Source organism: Lipophrys pholis (genome assembly GCF_963383615.2).
Source record: "Lipophrys pholis genome assembly, chromosome: 1".
Taxonomy (NCBI): Eukaryota; Metazoa; Chordata; class Actinopteri; order Blenniiformes; family Blenniidae; genus Lipophrys; species Lipophrys pholis.
The window spans coordinates 20,031,744-20,046,324 of NC_137635.1; the positions used below are offsets into that span (position 1 = coordinate 20,031,744).

At 43.4% G+C, this 14,581-nt stretch overlaps 1 protein-coding gene across 2 annotated transcripts; it reads left to right on the forward strand.

The window, feature by feature from the left end:
- ldb3b (LIM domain binding 3b) lies at window positions 1-12,788 on the forward strand. 2 transcript variants are annotated; one of them, XM_080467970.1, is made up of 10 exons: window positions 1-202; window positions 433-776; window positions 3,919-4,070; window positions 4,678-4,753; window positions 8,243-8,265; window positions 9,484-9,681; window positions 10,361-10,384; window positions 11,296-11,465; window positions 11,600-11,636; window positions 12,101-12,788. In XM_080467970.1, exons 2-10 carry the CDS (start codon window positions 681-683, stop codon window positions 12,195-12,197), a joined length of 873 nt encoding a protein of 290 aa, XP_080324096.1. In that variant the 5' UTR covers window positions 1-202; window positions 433-680; the 3' UTR covers window positions 12,198-12,788. The 2 variants fall into 2 exon arrangements, with proteins under 2 accessions (XP_080324096.1, XP_080324097.1); XM_080467971.1 differs by lacking the exon at window positions 10,361-10,384.
- Window positions 12,789-14,581: the final 1,793 nt, after the last annotated feature.

Here is a 14,581-nt window from a genome sequence, read left to right on the forward strand (position 1 = left end):
GCAGCATACAGTGACAGCACTCAAAGAGAGGGAGAGTGGGAGAATGTGTTGCAGTAAGAGGGGTCTATATTGGCGATATGAATCGGCAGTGAAGCATTCTGGGGCTTCGTGTTACAGGCCTTATACGGGCCAGGACCTGTGTGTCTCTGCTTGTCTCTGCTATTCTTAGGCTGTCTGTCCCTCACCCTCGGCAACCCTGCAGGCAAGGAACTCTCCTCCACTTTAATATTACCTTTAGGCTTGACTTTTAAAACTTTTGCACTTTCAGAGTTTTAAAGAAAGTTTTGGGGGGGGTTTTGTGTAAGAGGCAGTTTGCTGTTTTTCTGCAGCGGCTCAGCTTTTCTCTGCAGCCTCTCTCTCTCTCTCTTGCTGTGTGTGTATCTGTGTGCACTAACACATGCTGGTGTGTGTGTGTCCATTGGTGTGTCTCAGAGGTTCCACAGCACCTGACCCACCCACAAGCACCACCACCACCCCAGGCTGTTTGTCCTGAGAGCTGGGAGCGGGGCAAGTAGAGACTGTTGTGAAGCCGGGACTGCCAGAGGAGGACACCACCAGGGCAAGGGCCAGGACAAAAGGATAGCAGGGGTGCACGGAGAACAAGGGCACGCCGGACGGGAGGAGGAACCACACATCCAGCAGGAGTTGTTAGCAGGTGGAGTCTCGAGCTTCAACCGAAGATGAGTTCCTACACGGTGACTCTGAATGGCCCGGCTCCGTGGGGCTTCAGACTACAGGGGGGGAAGGACTTCAACATGCCGCTCACCATCTCCAGGGTAAGGACGGAGCCACCCTCACAGGAGATGCTGTGACAGAGAAACTCGCAAACACCTAGAGATGAACAACCCATCAAACCGTTCGCCTCGGCTGTGACATCGAAACTCACAGTTAAGGTGTTCGGCTCAGATAATGGTTAACTGGAACAACACAACACAACTCATCGAGCCTCTTCACACCACAAAGCTTCACTTTTACCAGATTTCTTCTGTCTCTTTCACCATTTTCCATGATCTAAAAACATCTCATTTTACTTCAGAAAGTCACAAAACACTCTCCAATAGATTCTATTTCTTTAATATGAACTAACTAGTTATAGTTAACGGGTCTATTACACTCCTGTAGGTGCTGTGAATGTCTCTCTTTTAACAATTAATTAAAACTGATAAACAAGAGCAGAAAATATTCTGCACACTGCAGGATTTGACCTTTCTCACCTGAGAAGCACCTTCTACCTTGGTATGACATTATTAGACATGAGACTGCCCAAGCATGTAAATACCGTGTGTGTGTGTGTGTGTGCGTGTGTGTGTGTGTGTGTGTGTGTGTGTGTGTGTGTGTGTGTGTGTGTGTGTGTGTGTGTGTGTGTGTGTGTGTGTGTGTGTCAGAGGTTATGTAATGCTGCTGTACATGATGATGACAGGGAGGCTCCAGTGTAATCTCCAGAGAGGTTTCTAGATTAGAGCTGCAGTGGAAAGACAGGAATAGTTTTATTGGAGGAAGCTACGGTCTCGTCACTTCCACAGCTGTTCGGAGATTTTTTGTTTGTAAAAATTGTTTTTCATGCGTCAACAAGCTAAAATAAATGGAATTCATGATTTAAAAAATGTACTTGTTTCTACTGTACAAATATCACTTCAAACAAACTGGTAGAAGGTTGCTCAAATTGCACAAAGTATTTGAAATAAAACAAAGCACTTTTCTCCATTTTGAAACACATCAGTGTTCAGAAAGGAGGGATGGGGTTGTTCGTTCCCTGTCAGGCAGTTATCTTTACAGTTTTTCCTTTAAATAGCACTAGAGGAGACTCGTGTCGGTAGACCGGGTTCGAAAAGGGACAAGAAAGATGGCAGCTTGTGTTTCCTGCCGGAAGCTTTAGTCCTCATACTGTTTGAGCTTCCACATTTGGAAGTGCTCCTGTGCGGCATGAGCGGATGAGCTGAGGGTTGATTCAGGAGATCAGAGATGAGAATGGAACAAGGCGGAGGACACGACTCTCACCTGAGTGAGAAACGGTGTGTCTGTAATCGCTGCTCCCTCCCCCCTCCGGCTGCTCATCCCTCCATCCTGATTGATGCTCAGCTGGCGATCAGGCTGCGTTATATCGATTCACAACCCTCAGACATGTGTTGGTTTATTGTCTTCTGATCCCGGTCTTAGGGACCTGGGGGGAGCTTGGGTCTGTGTCTGGAATAACACTGTGTCATTGGATTTGTGTTCATCTTGTCGACGCTGAAAGGTTAACATAAACCACCGTGGCTTGACATGACAGTGCTGGGTGGCATTACAGTTTGACGTAACACCGCCACGGTTTGAGTTTCGGCCTGCTTTTGCCAAGAACTAAGAAAGGAAAGAGGAATGAAGGCAGTGAAAATCCCCACATCTTGTTGGTCAAGTCACAGTTTCATTGGATTATTTTGACCTTTAAAATGTATTAAATGTTTAGTTTTATTGGTCGGATTTTCAAAGAAACTTCTTGAAGAAAGTAGGAGATTAACTACCAACCTTCTCACTATGTTTCATCCCTGACGCTTCAGCTTGTTCACTTGCTTGAAGCTGAGATCTAAATGAATAAAAGCAGCTCCATGGACTCTGCTTGGCTCCTAACTTGTGCATGAGCATGTATAAAGAGAATACGCCTGACTGAGAAACCATCAGTCATCGTCAACGTTTGGATCCAATTTTCTTCTGTTTGTAATCTGTAACATCAGCAGTGTCTGATGCGTGAGAAAACAGGCGTGACCGTGCTATTCGTCTGCCTGTGTGCTTGATCACACTGAGGCATCAGTGCGGAAATAATTTCTCTTTGCCCGCTGTCACTTTGTTTTCCCGCTTACCGTCGCTTTGCTTCACACACACAAGAAAAATGACTGAAACACAAAACCCAGAGAAAGAAATGTGTAATAAATAGACTAAAGATATAGAAGGCTGACATCAGGAAGAATAGATTATTTAAGAAATGGCAAAGAAGTGTAGAAACAGTTTGAGATGATAACATGAACATGTGCAGTGTGAGGAAGATGATTTAGTAAAATGGATGCGAGGGAAGAAGGAAATCATACATGAATGTCAGTAGCAGGTGTATATCTGTGTGTGTGTATGGTTGGAGCCTGGAGGGGGCCTCACTAGGGTCAATCACAGTGAAGCCGGCAGCATCAACAGCAAATACTTATTTTTAACTCTTTAACGAGTTGACTGTAAGCCTAGACCTGATACTGTATGCCCCGGGCCTAGAAGCTCACTTAAAACTTTCTCTCTGTGCGGTTTAGGTTTTGAAGGATTAACAAAAGATTTGATATTTCAGGTAAAGATTAAGTCAAAAACAAAGCATCTCGGACCATTATGGCATTTCATTCAGTTTGTGACCTGAGTGAGCCTCTGATACCCCTACTCTAACCCCGGCACTCTTGTGCTCTCAGTTACTGATCCAGCAAAAACATTTACTTTATAAGAGATTATTCTTAAAGTCAGGAATAATTGTCATTCAGCACACTCTGACTCTGAATAATACCAATTTTCTACCCTTTAATGTTCAGACCATCGTAGCTGCTGCTGCTTCTGCTTATTCTCTGTAGTCATGTTAAGTTATTTGACAGGACAGATTACTTTATTATTGCTTCATCAGCTTTTCATCTCTCTTCCTTTAATGCTTATTTAGTGAGCTGCAACACACGCACTAATGTGCAAATTTTAATTCTGTCCTGACCTGCACCTTAAGATGATGCCCATCATTCAGATGAAGACATCATCTATTTAACAAATTTTTCTTCTACATATGCATCAAAATGACTTTCTCAATTCAAGAATTTATCCAGCATGTATTAATAACTCTGTTTTTTACAATACACGTCTGCACATGTTCCATGGAGAAATGTGTGTGTGTGGCCCGAGTGTGACGTGCACTTCTGAACCCCTCCACAGATAACTCCAGGCAGCAAGGCAGCGGGCGGCAGCCTGGCCCAGGGAGACGTCATCTCAGCCATCGAAGGGGTCAGCACTGATGGAATGACACACCTGGAGGCCCAGAACAAGATCAAGTCTGCCACCATCAAACTGTCACTCTCTATGCTGAAGTAAACAACCAACACACTTTCACCTGATCACCCATTTAAGCATGGAGTCGGACAATCTCTCTTTCATAATCGCAGACCGGAGGTTTAATTCAGAGTGGTTGTTTATGGCCAAATAAATTAAATTAAAAAAAACATTAGTGGAAAAGTTGTTTGAATGTCTCCAAATAGTTCAACACTAATGTTTCTGTTGTAGTGACATTAAGTTTCTACCTACTTGTGATAGTTTTCGCTCTGAGAATAGAAGTACATCTCAAAAAAAGGTAATTATTAAGTTATTAATATATACAAATGTATTTATATGCATAATATATATTTTTAAAAAAAACATTAGCATTTTGGGATGCTGCACTTTTGATCTTTTCTTGTTCTGAGGTGGAATTGTGTAAAACAAAATTTAATTACAGCAAGAATGGCCTTTTCCATTTTTTGAACTGCACCTTTATGTGTTGAGTTCAATAGTAAAAATAGTAAAAATAAAGAAACCTTTGTTTGTTTGTTTGTTTGTTTGTTTGTTTGTTTGTTTGTTTGTTTGTTTGTTTGTTTGTTTGTTTGTTTGTTTGTTTGTTTGTTTGTTTGTTTGTTTGTTTGTTTGTTTGATAATGTGCAGATCAAGACGCCCTGCTCCAGTCCCCACAGCAACCCCCAGAATGGATTCACCCATGCCAGTCATCCCACACCAGAAGGTATCTCACACCTGCTGCCATCAAGTAAACAAAACGAGGCAGCAACATAGCTTTATGTTTGTTGAACTCCACATATTTGTCTGTATCTGTTGTATCTGTGTTGCATATTCTTAATCATATACATCCTGAAAATAATAGTTTGTGAGACAGTGTGCTTCTGCCCTCTAGTGTAAACAATTCACAGTGCAACTGCAAGGAAGTCAAACCGACTCCAAACGCCAGTCAGTGAGCTGACAGGGAAATTGAGACAAAACCAGCTGCTACTTTAAATCACACTTGTTTTCTTACACTGTCATATTTTTAAGGAGTTCCAAGAGAAACAGTTTGCAGGAGAAGGTCAGATGGAGGAAAGGCCCCGGCAAAATAACGTCTCTCCAGGCCAACTGGGGCAGTACAATTCCCCGATCGGGCTTTACTCCCCTGAAACTCTCGGGGAAATGATGTACATGCAGGGCAGGTTAGGAGAAGGATCCCCCGCTTCCAGGAGAGTGTCGTCGTTCGGGTAGGTTAGAGCATGTTTACCGACAAGGATCGTTCCCGAAACAGCACCTAATCCAACCAAAGTCACGAAAGCTTTTCTCTGGTGCAGATTGAAGTCACGTCACCCTAATTAAACTGCACACTAACGGGCCCATGACAAGAAAATGAACTCAGAACTTTCCATTGCAACCCCAGTATTCATACCTCACACTCGGGGCACTATTTTGGGACAGATGTCCGTGGCCTGATTCCAGGTAAGAGAATAGCAGGAGATCGGACTCTGGGGTGATTTGGGGATCTTCGTTTCAGGCAGATGGGAGACTCCTGGCTGAAAGGTCGACTGGCCTCAGCATCTCATTGAAATGTCTTGAATACCAACGAGACTCACTTGACAAGTTGTTTTCGAGTCAAGATGCACAAATTATTTAAAATTTTTGATAAAAAAGAAAGTTTGGTGGATCATTTATTTGAGCATTAATTCATAACCTAGTAGTCATTTAAGCTTTTTTCAAGCGTTCTGGCAGACTTCAATACTATGGCTTCAGCACAAATACAGCAATAGAGCCTCTGTTTTGTTGATTTTGACAGAAAATCTTTTTTTACATGCTCAAACAGCATTTGTTTTCCTTTAGAAGTTTATGAGAATATTCATTTTGGAGCCACACTGTAGTCAATCTTACGGCTGCAAATATATATATTTTTTTAAAGTTTTGTATTAACATTTCCATTTGTCACTGTCAAAGATCTGTTAAAAAAAAATATATATATTTTTTAATTTCTATAGTTTTGGGCTCAGGTGAGACTGAATCATGTGGAGTTGATTCAAAACTATAAAGCCCATGATTAGTGGTGCTAAAATCTGAAAACTCGATAAAGCTTTGACACTCCTCTTGGTTAGCTTTTTATTGTTGGCCTTTGTTCCTTCATACTAAATATCAGGGAGCCTTTTGCATTGAAGATTTGTGCATCATTTCATTGAGACTGCCTTCACTGTGAGTTTATGGGAAGTTAAGTGTTGGCCTCCACTCGAGGGGACTCTCCTCACAGGGATGGCATGAACTTAGGCAAAGTCGCAGCCCTGGAATACTTGTGGAGGTTAATTAAGGGAGTAATCGGCCCGGCCTCTGACATATCAATTGCACATATCGGTCCCACCTAATGTGTTTCCACTCTGGAGCCGAGCTGCTGTACAGTAACAGCCAGAGTTAAGTCAGGTGTCAGGAAACGTGCTGCGGACAGAGAGCAGCATGATGACGGAACGGAGTGCACGCACGCACGCACGCACGCACGCACGCACACACACACACACACACACACACACACACACTCAGGCGTTCACGTGCACACGGCAGCTGTTGTACGCAGTTATGGAAAGTTCTGCTCTGCGTACGCACCCTCATCCTGAATCTCCTGAATGCCAAACCTGAGAAAAGACCCTGTGGTCCACAGGGAGACGTCCCAAGTATGAGATGCTGCTGAGCACGTTCCGCTTTAGAGTCCTGAACTCACTGTGGAGGCCAGCCCACCTGCTCATATCTGTGTATTTACAGATACACATGTCAGAAACACATGAGCTGAAGATAGTCTGAGTAGAAATGGTGATTTCCTTCATTGTAATGCCAACAAATGCATCATTTGATCAAAGTGTAACGTGTCGTATTCAAAACGTGGTTAGATGATGTTGAAGTGAATTAGGTGAAGTCAGTTTCAATTACTATTAGTTATTCTGCATTTTAAAAGAGATGACAGTATGTTTGGCTTAGTGTATTTTCAAGGTTGCACTGAAGAATGTAATGAAGTTAAAGTCAAGCAACTTCAGAGTAAATCTTATTTTTTTTAATTGTGCACAAATGTGAAAACTCTGATGATGATGAAGTTACTTTTTGGTGACATCAACTCAACAAGTACAGATTTTCTAGAACAGTATATAATTATCAGCTGCTCTGCCTTTTTGACATTTCCACTTAACGTGTAAAACTCACAAATTCTGTTACAAAGCTTGAGAAAATGTGACAAGATCTCATTATTGTGAAAAATATTTACACCTAAATATTATGAGAATCAAAGTACCATTAATACTCTCACACTGCATGAACATAAGAGATTTTTTTTATTTCAATTAAAAGTCATAAAGATGTTCATACTTTGCTATTGTTTATAAAAAAAATAAATTCTAGATTATATTCTTTAGTTACAGAATATCATAGTTGATATTTCTTTTCCCCTTCGCCTTGGAAAACACTTCGTTCTCCTCATAGTTATTGTACAAGGTCACACGATGACACATTTTTAACCATGAAACACGTTTTACAGACACATTGGCGGCAACTTTGGTTGCAGAATTGCATAGTGCCTATCAACATGATGTAATCTTACAGAAATCCAGTGAGAATCTTTTTTCATCTTGTTAACTTTTGCATCTATAAATCACGAAATATACGTATTATTTCTCAGTTTTACACTTTGTCCACAGATTTTCATTTTTGTGGCTTAAAATAAGTAAAATGGCTTGAAAAACACTTCAAAAAGTCCCAACAGGCCAGATTTCCACCTTTTATTAAGTTCCCTGTAAAGTCTCTTTTAAGATATTGTACGTGTGAAACTAAAGTAAGAAGCCCCTGCAGTCTTTCAGCGTATGTTATGGCTGCAGTCCTGACGTGTGTGGATCAGGTGGTTTGTGTTGTGTTTGTCTAGTTGTGTGTATTTCAGTATGTCCTGTGCTAAATGTGTCTTTGCGACCCCCCCCCCCCCGGTCCAGTGTCATGTGACAGAGATGCCTCTGCTCTTGTCAGTCACTCCTGAGGATGCAGGGGATCTGGGAAATATCCCACTGATGACCTGCTCTGCTATTCCGACCCGCACACGGGATTAGAGCTGAGCTTGTATTGTACTTGTATTCTTTCCGACACCACTCACGCAGCTATTGTGACCACTGAAATACCCACAGTGATTCATTTTCTTTCTCTGTCTTTTTCTTCTGTGTGTGTGTGTGCCTCTGGGCTGTTTCAGGTTATCGCAAACACAGCTGCAAAGTCAGTACTGTTGCATTTCCCAGCTTTACATGTGCATGAAGCAAACCTCAGTGCAGACAGTATTGGTGTTTAGAGATCTGTGTGTCCGGTTGTTTTGGTGTGCATCGTGAAGTCGTGGGCTCATGATCATGTCCGCGAGTGAGTAGCTGAGCTGAAGCTTTCTCCATCCTTGTAGCTGAATAGGCGAAAGTAACTCACAGGCTGGAAAGTCAAGTTGTGCTACTAACAGCATTCAGTCCTCAGAAGTGGAAATTAAAGGTAAAAACTACATGAGTATATTTTCCTTTGTCTTTCAGTGCATTTATGTGACAGCTCACTATTCACACAGTAATTACACTATATGTGACTTGATTACCACAATCAAATGAAACAAACTTTCTAAATATTCGATTTTTTTATTTTTACAACTCATAATACTGTAATTTTTCTGAAGTTAGTATTATTTCACTTATAGTGTACAAAGATATCTAGCACTGTTTTCCACCTCTGCAGGTCCTCTGGACATTTCACAGTATACAGTATTACTATGTATACTGTAAATGCATGAGCAACCGTGTTCCCAAAGTGTGTACAAATGTGCATACCAGCGTGTATCAGTGAGTGCCATTGTAAAAATGCGATTTTCATTGGACTGGTATGTGAGCGTGTTAAATGTGTTATTTTTCTCAATGGTTGCAGCCTTAAGGCATGGCTCAGGGTAAATGAGAATGATTTTTTTTTGCCAACGTGATGTGTAACAATAGCATAAGAAATACTAATCCTGTTGAATGATCTCAGTATATTATGTATAATGTTCAGGCAGTAGAGAGGACAAGCAGCAAGTGATGGGAATATTGGCCTGTTTCATCAATGCGCATACATGTAATATTTGAGTATGACCACTTTTTGTAACATGGATGGCTTTATTGAGACACAGTAGGATCAAGTTTAAGGTCCTTTCGATAAAGGTTAAGAGTGTCCATGGCTGTGACACTGCTCTAAAACAGCCTGTCAGTTGTTCTATTAACCAGTGGATGGGAAAGAAACAAGGCCACTGGTTAATAGAACAACTGACAGGCTGTTCTATTAACCAGTGGCCTTGTTTCTTTCCCATCCACTGGTGCGGTTTCTTTTCCGATTCCTCTCTCCTGCCCCACATATTGTGTTTGAACCCTTCACCTCTGCACCTGATAAAATTCCCTCTTTGGCACGACTCACGTTTAACCCCTTCCCGGACAGTATGGAGTATACTCCCAGCTTCAACCCCATTGCTCTGAAAGACTCGGCCCTGTCCACCCACAAGCCCATCGAGGTGCGGGGTCCAGGAGGAAAGGCCACTATCGTTCACGCTCAGTACAACACGCCAATCAGCATGTACTCACAGGACGCCATCATGGACGCCATCGCAGGCCAATCACAGGCCAAAGGCCACGAAGGGTGAGCGCACACATCCCAACTAATCCCCTCCTTGCTGTCCTTTATGACCCTTTTCCTCTAACGCACTCCAAATTACACGTAACTGGTTCAGCTGGGGCAAAAAAACAAACAAAAAACATACTGTTGCACTTATTGTCAGGATCTAAAAAATTTTATTTGAAGAGATTTCAGCCTCCATACTGATTTTGAAAACATCATAGCATCATAAATAGGGCTTTAGAAACAGCCAATAAACTTGCCTAAGCAGATTCTATGAGTAAGTGGGACAGTATGTTTGTTTAGATGAATTTGGATGTTTTGGCCTCTGTGGAGACTCTCAGTCATCCAGGTCATGGTATCTCAGAGTTCTTGTCCTTAATAGGATAACTAGACTTGTTTAAGTATATCCAACTGCCTTTAGGGACAAGAACCTGGCCTCTGACGGTGCTCTGACTTTAAAAGCCCAAAAAACAATGTGGAGCTTCAAAGCGAATGTGATTCCTGCGCTGCTAAATGCAGGATGTCTATAGAGTCGAACGCCCTGGCTTGTCCTCGTCGTCTGCGTCGGTGTGACGTACTCCTCTATGCTTTTCACCCACTTTCCTCTGCTCATTCCATCCAACCAACCAATCCAATCAACCACACCCGTGCTGTCCTCCACCCATCCCTCCCCATCCTCCCTTCCTGGTTGTGACCTCAGTGAGGAGGCGGGTTCTCCCTTGGCGTGAGTACAGCAGAGCTTCCTTTCCATTCCGCCTCTCCTCAGTCTCCTCTGTCTCATGACTTCGTAGCGGCTTGTGCATCGCTCCAAACGTCTCGTAAACTAATATCTCATTCAAAGTGTTCCGAACTGTTCAACAGCATCCCCCTGGTTCACCTTCTCATGGTTTCATCCGTGTTTCTGAGTTGTTACGTATCAAACCAACGCGTTTGATGAACAAACTCACTAATAACGTCATCATGGCCTCGGATAATTGTGTCCAAATACTTACAAGTTCTTTCTGTCAGTGTGAAAGTTCGCAAATGTTGTTTTGGTTGTTTTTTTTCCCATCATTTATTTTGTTGAGAATCCTCTTTTCAACAATGAACCAACAGCATTGCAGCTCAAGGAACCTGATGGGATTTCCACTGATGGGATTTCAAGGCATGGGAATGTTCTGAGTATCCAGTGGCAGGTTCACAAACCACTGCTCGATTGGTATTGACTCACTTTCTAACATCTATTAAGGACTGTTGGAAGAGCACCATCCAGTCACGTTGCTGTGCAAACTCACAACAGTGTTTGGTATACTCTACACCCCAGAGTCAAACCATGAAACCACAGAGAGACGTGGAATATGAAGGATACAATACAAACTGTATTCCTATGAATGTAATAAATGACCATGATGCAACAGAGCAGGTGGCATATTAATAGTATTTGCTTTGTGAAGTAATCACCATCAATCTGAACACCTTTGATTTAACCTTTAACTTTACAGCATTCAGTCTCTCGACCCTTTATCAAAATGCAGGTTTTGTTGCATCATGGACATTTAATACATATTACTTTCTTTTTTCTTTTTTTTTACATTTTGAGGCTTTGTATGAAGTAAATACTACAATCCCTGAAATTTAACTGTGCTCTCCATGCAGAAGTGTTCTGCCTGTCAAGGACCCGGTGATAGACTGTGCATCCCCGGTGTACCAGGCAGTGATCAGGCCAGGAGAGACACCACTGGACATGTCTGAATGGGCTCGCCGCGCTGCCAACCTGCAGTCTAAGAGCTTCAGGATGTTAGCCCACATCACTGGAACTGAATACAGTCAGTACAATGACTCTTTCTTTTCCCCTTTGTCTCTCTTGTTCAGCTTGTTAGTCCGCTCAGCTAATCTTCACTTCATGCTTACCATCACACTGATCAGGATTTAATCCCTTCATCCTTTTCTATCCACGCAGTGCAAGACCCAGATGAGGAAGCACTGCAGAGGTCGAGGTAAGATTGGTTTAGAAGATGCTTTTTATTTACCTCTGGTGCAATTTTTCAATAAATATAAAGAGGAAACAGAACATAACTGTTGCAACTCATAGGATTTGTCATACCTCTCATAACCATACGGCTTGTTATAATTTCTAAAAAGATATATATCTATTAATAACCACCTAAAAGCAGAAGATAGGAGGTTTGCAACCAAATACCAGTCAATACACCGGCATAAGCATCATAACCAATCCAGTATAACAATAGATAAGCTATGAAAATAGTCAAAAATTTAAGTTATCTTGGAAATAGGTGCAGAACAACTCATTTGTTCCACATTTTGTGACAGTTCTACATCCCTAAGCTTAAAACAAATGTAGCCAGTCTAACCATATGAGGCTGGAAGAGCCTTTCTGCAATGGTAATGAAGTTTGTGAACACCTGCTGTGACGCTCTTGTTATGATTCCCCCACCTCCAGAGAGAAGTTTGAGTCAGAGGTCAAAGGGCCACGCTTCGCCAAGCTGAAGAACTGGCACCACGGACTGTCTGCACAGATCCTCAACGTTCAGGAATAAAGAGGAGGAAATAAAATAAAAACAGAGAGAGTTACAGAAGGAGGACGTGCAAAAGGATGACATGGACAACAGCCCAGGAGTTAACAGGGAAAGGGGGTAAATTATGAAGGGAAAAAAGGGACAGGAGGAGGAAGAAACTCCTCAGGAATGTGAGATAGTGTTGTAGCCTAGATTAGTAGAATGTAAGATATTAAATGTAAGCGTGAGAATGCTATGTAAGCTCAAATGTCAATATTATCTGTCTGCTGCTGAGGCCTGATCTCGCATTTGGGTTTTTCTTTCTTTATTTCTTTCTTTCTTTCTTTCTCTCTTGTTTGTTTGCGTTCTGTCTCTCTCAAGCGAAAGGGAAGTTGTACACAAAATAAGTATTCAAGTGAAAATGCAACCATGACGATGTTTGTTTTATGCCCCAGTACATAAACCGCTCACACAAATGTATTAATGATATGAGCATGTTTGTGAGGCGTGACACAAAGAGAAATACACACATAGAGATTCATCTACATGGACAAATACAGTATGTAAAAAAAATAATAATGCACTCAAAATTGTACTGATATCAATGTGAATAAATGTTTTCCTAAAACTAAATGGCTGATTGAACTGCTGTCGACCCACAAACAACATGCGTGAAGAGAGACACGCATTTTGAATACTTCATATTGATGTAACACGGACAGAGAAAACGTGACAAATCGTAGAGGTATTCAACTCAATGGGCATTTTGTAAATGTAGTGGTCAATAGTTTATAACAAGCAACTCCTGCTTTCAAGATCATATACACTATATTGGTAGAATATTTGTTTAAATATATGTTTCATTAGACCATTTGCCACAGCAGTACAAAATGCATCACAAACTAAGACATTTTGGACATTACTGAGCTTCTAACTTTGAGGAAACATTCTGAGGAGAGTCTTTTTTTTCTTCTAGCATCACCCAGTTCACAAAGTTTGCACCTTGAACTCTGAACCCAAGAGCACCTTTGGGAACGAGAATGGATATTGCAGCCGGGCCTCTTAGTCCAACACTAGTTTCTGACCTCATAAATGTGTTACTGAATGAATGGACGCAAACTCCCATTGAAACGCTCCAAAATCTTGAAGAAAGCCAACAATGATTACTGCATATTCACAACTCCAGCTCCTGAACAACAGACATTCCTGGTTGATTAATTATTTTACCGACAGGAAAGGACTCCGATTTCCTCATAAAATAATGAAGATATCTGATATAAAGTATAAAAAAAAAAAAATAAGAAGAAGAAATGAATAAATAAAAACCGCCAGGCACACCCTTACATACATCCAACACACATATAGGGCAGGGGAAGGGCGGGAGACGTGGCTCCCCCCAGCACCTCCCGCTGGGGTCCCGCCCCGGCCCGGGGTGAGTGCGGCTGGAGTGCGGGGGGCGCGCTCCCTCGGGCGTGGCGCTTGTGGGGGGGCTGGGGTGCGGTGCTCCTTCTCCACTTGCTGTTGGATTGGTGGAGGTTGGGATACCGCGGTGGCCGGGAGGGGGCCCGGCCGGCGGCCTGAGGGTGCGAGAGTCATCACTCCCCCCCCCGTTCCGTGTGTGTGTGTGTGTGTGTGTGTGTGTGTGTGTGTGTGTGTGTGTGTGTGTGTGTGTGCGGGGTGGGTCATGGGTTGGGTTTCCCAATCAAGACCCGGGGGGAGGGGTTATGGGGCGGGTGGAATATGAGGCTCCTGGGGGTGTAGAGTTGACTGTCCTCCGACCGGGGCCTGCGCCGGACTTCGCTTTCCTGGGTCTGGGGGCGGGGCTGGTCCGGGGCGCGGCGGCTGGGGCCGTCTCTGCCTTGCCGGGTTGGGGGGGGCGGTGGGTGGGCCTGTTCCCGGGGGTGCGGTGGGACTCGCCGCCGGGGTTGGGGGGGCTCTCGGCCCGCTCGGCCCGGGGGCCCTGCTCCGGCCTTTTCTCGGTTTGGCGGCTTGGGTCGGGGCCTGGGGCCCTGTGCCCTTTGTCCTTCTCTTGTGGGCCCCTCTTGCCTGGGGGGGATTCCTCTCTGCATTCTCCGTCGGGTGCTTTTTGGGCGGGGGCGGGGCTCTCTGGGGTGGTTCGCTGGGGTCTCCCCGGGCCTGGGGGGCTTCTGTCTGCCGGGGTGGCGGTGTCCGGGCGCGGTGGCCTCGGACCCCGGGGTGTCACCACGGGTCCCCCCACAACAGTTCCGGCCACACCCAGTGGACAAGCCACACGCACTCACACACACATACACGCACACACACGCACACACACACACACACACTTTCACTCCTCACGAAAGGTGCTTCTGAAGTTGCTTGTTGTCTGTCATCATTTGCTCAAACTTTAAAAATCATGTTCCTCTTTTGTTGTTGAAGAAAAAAAAAAAAGAAAAAAAAAAAAAAAA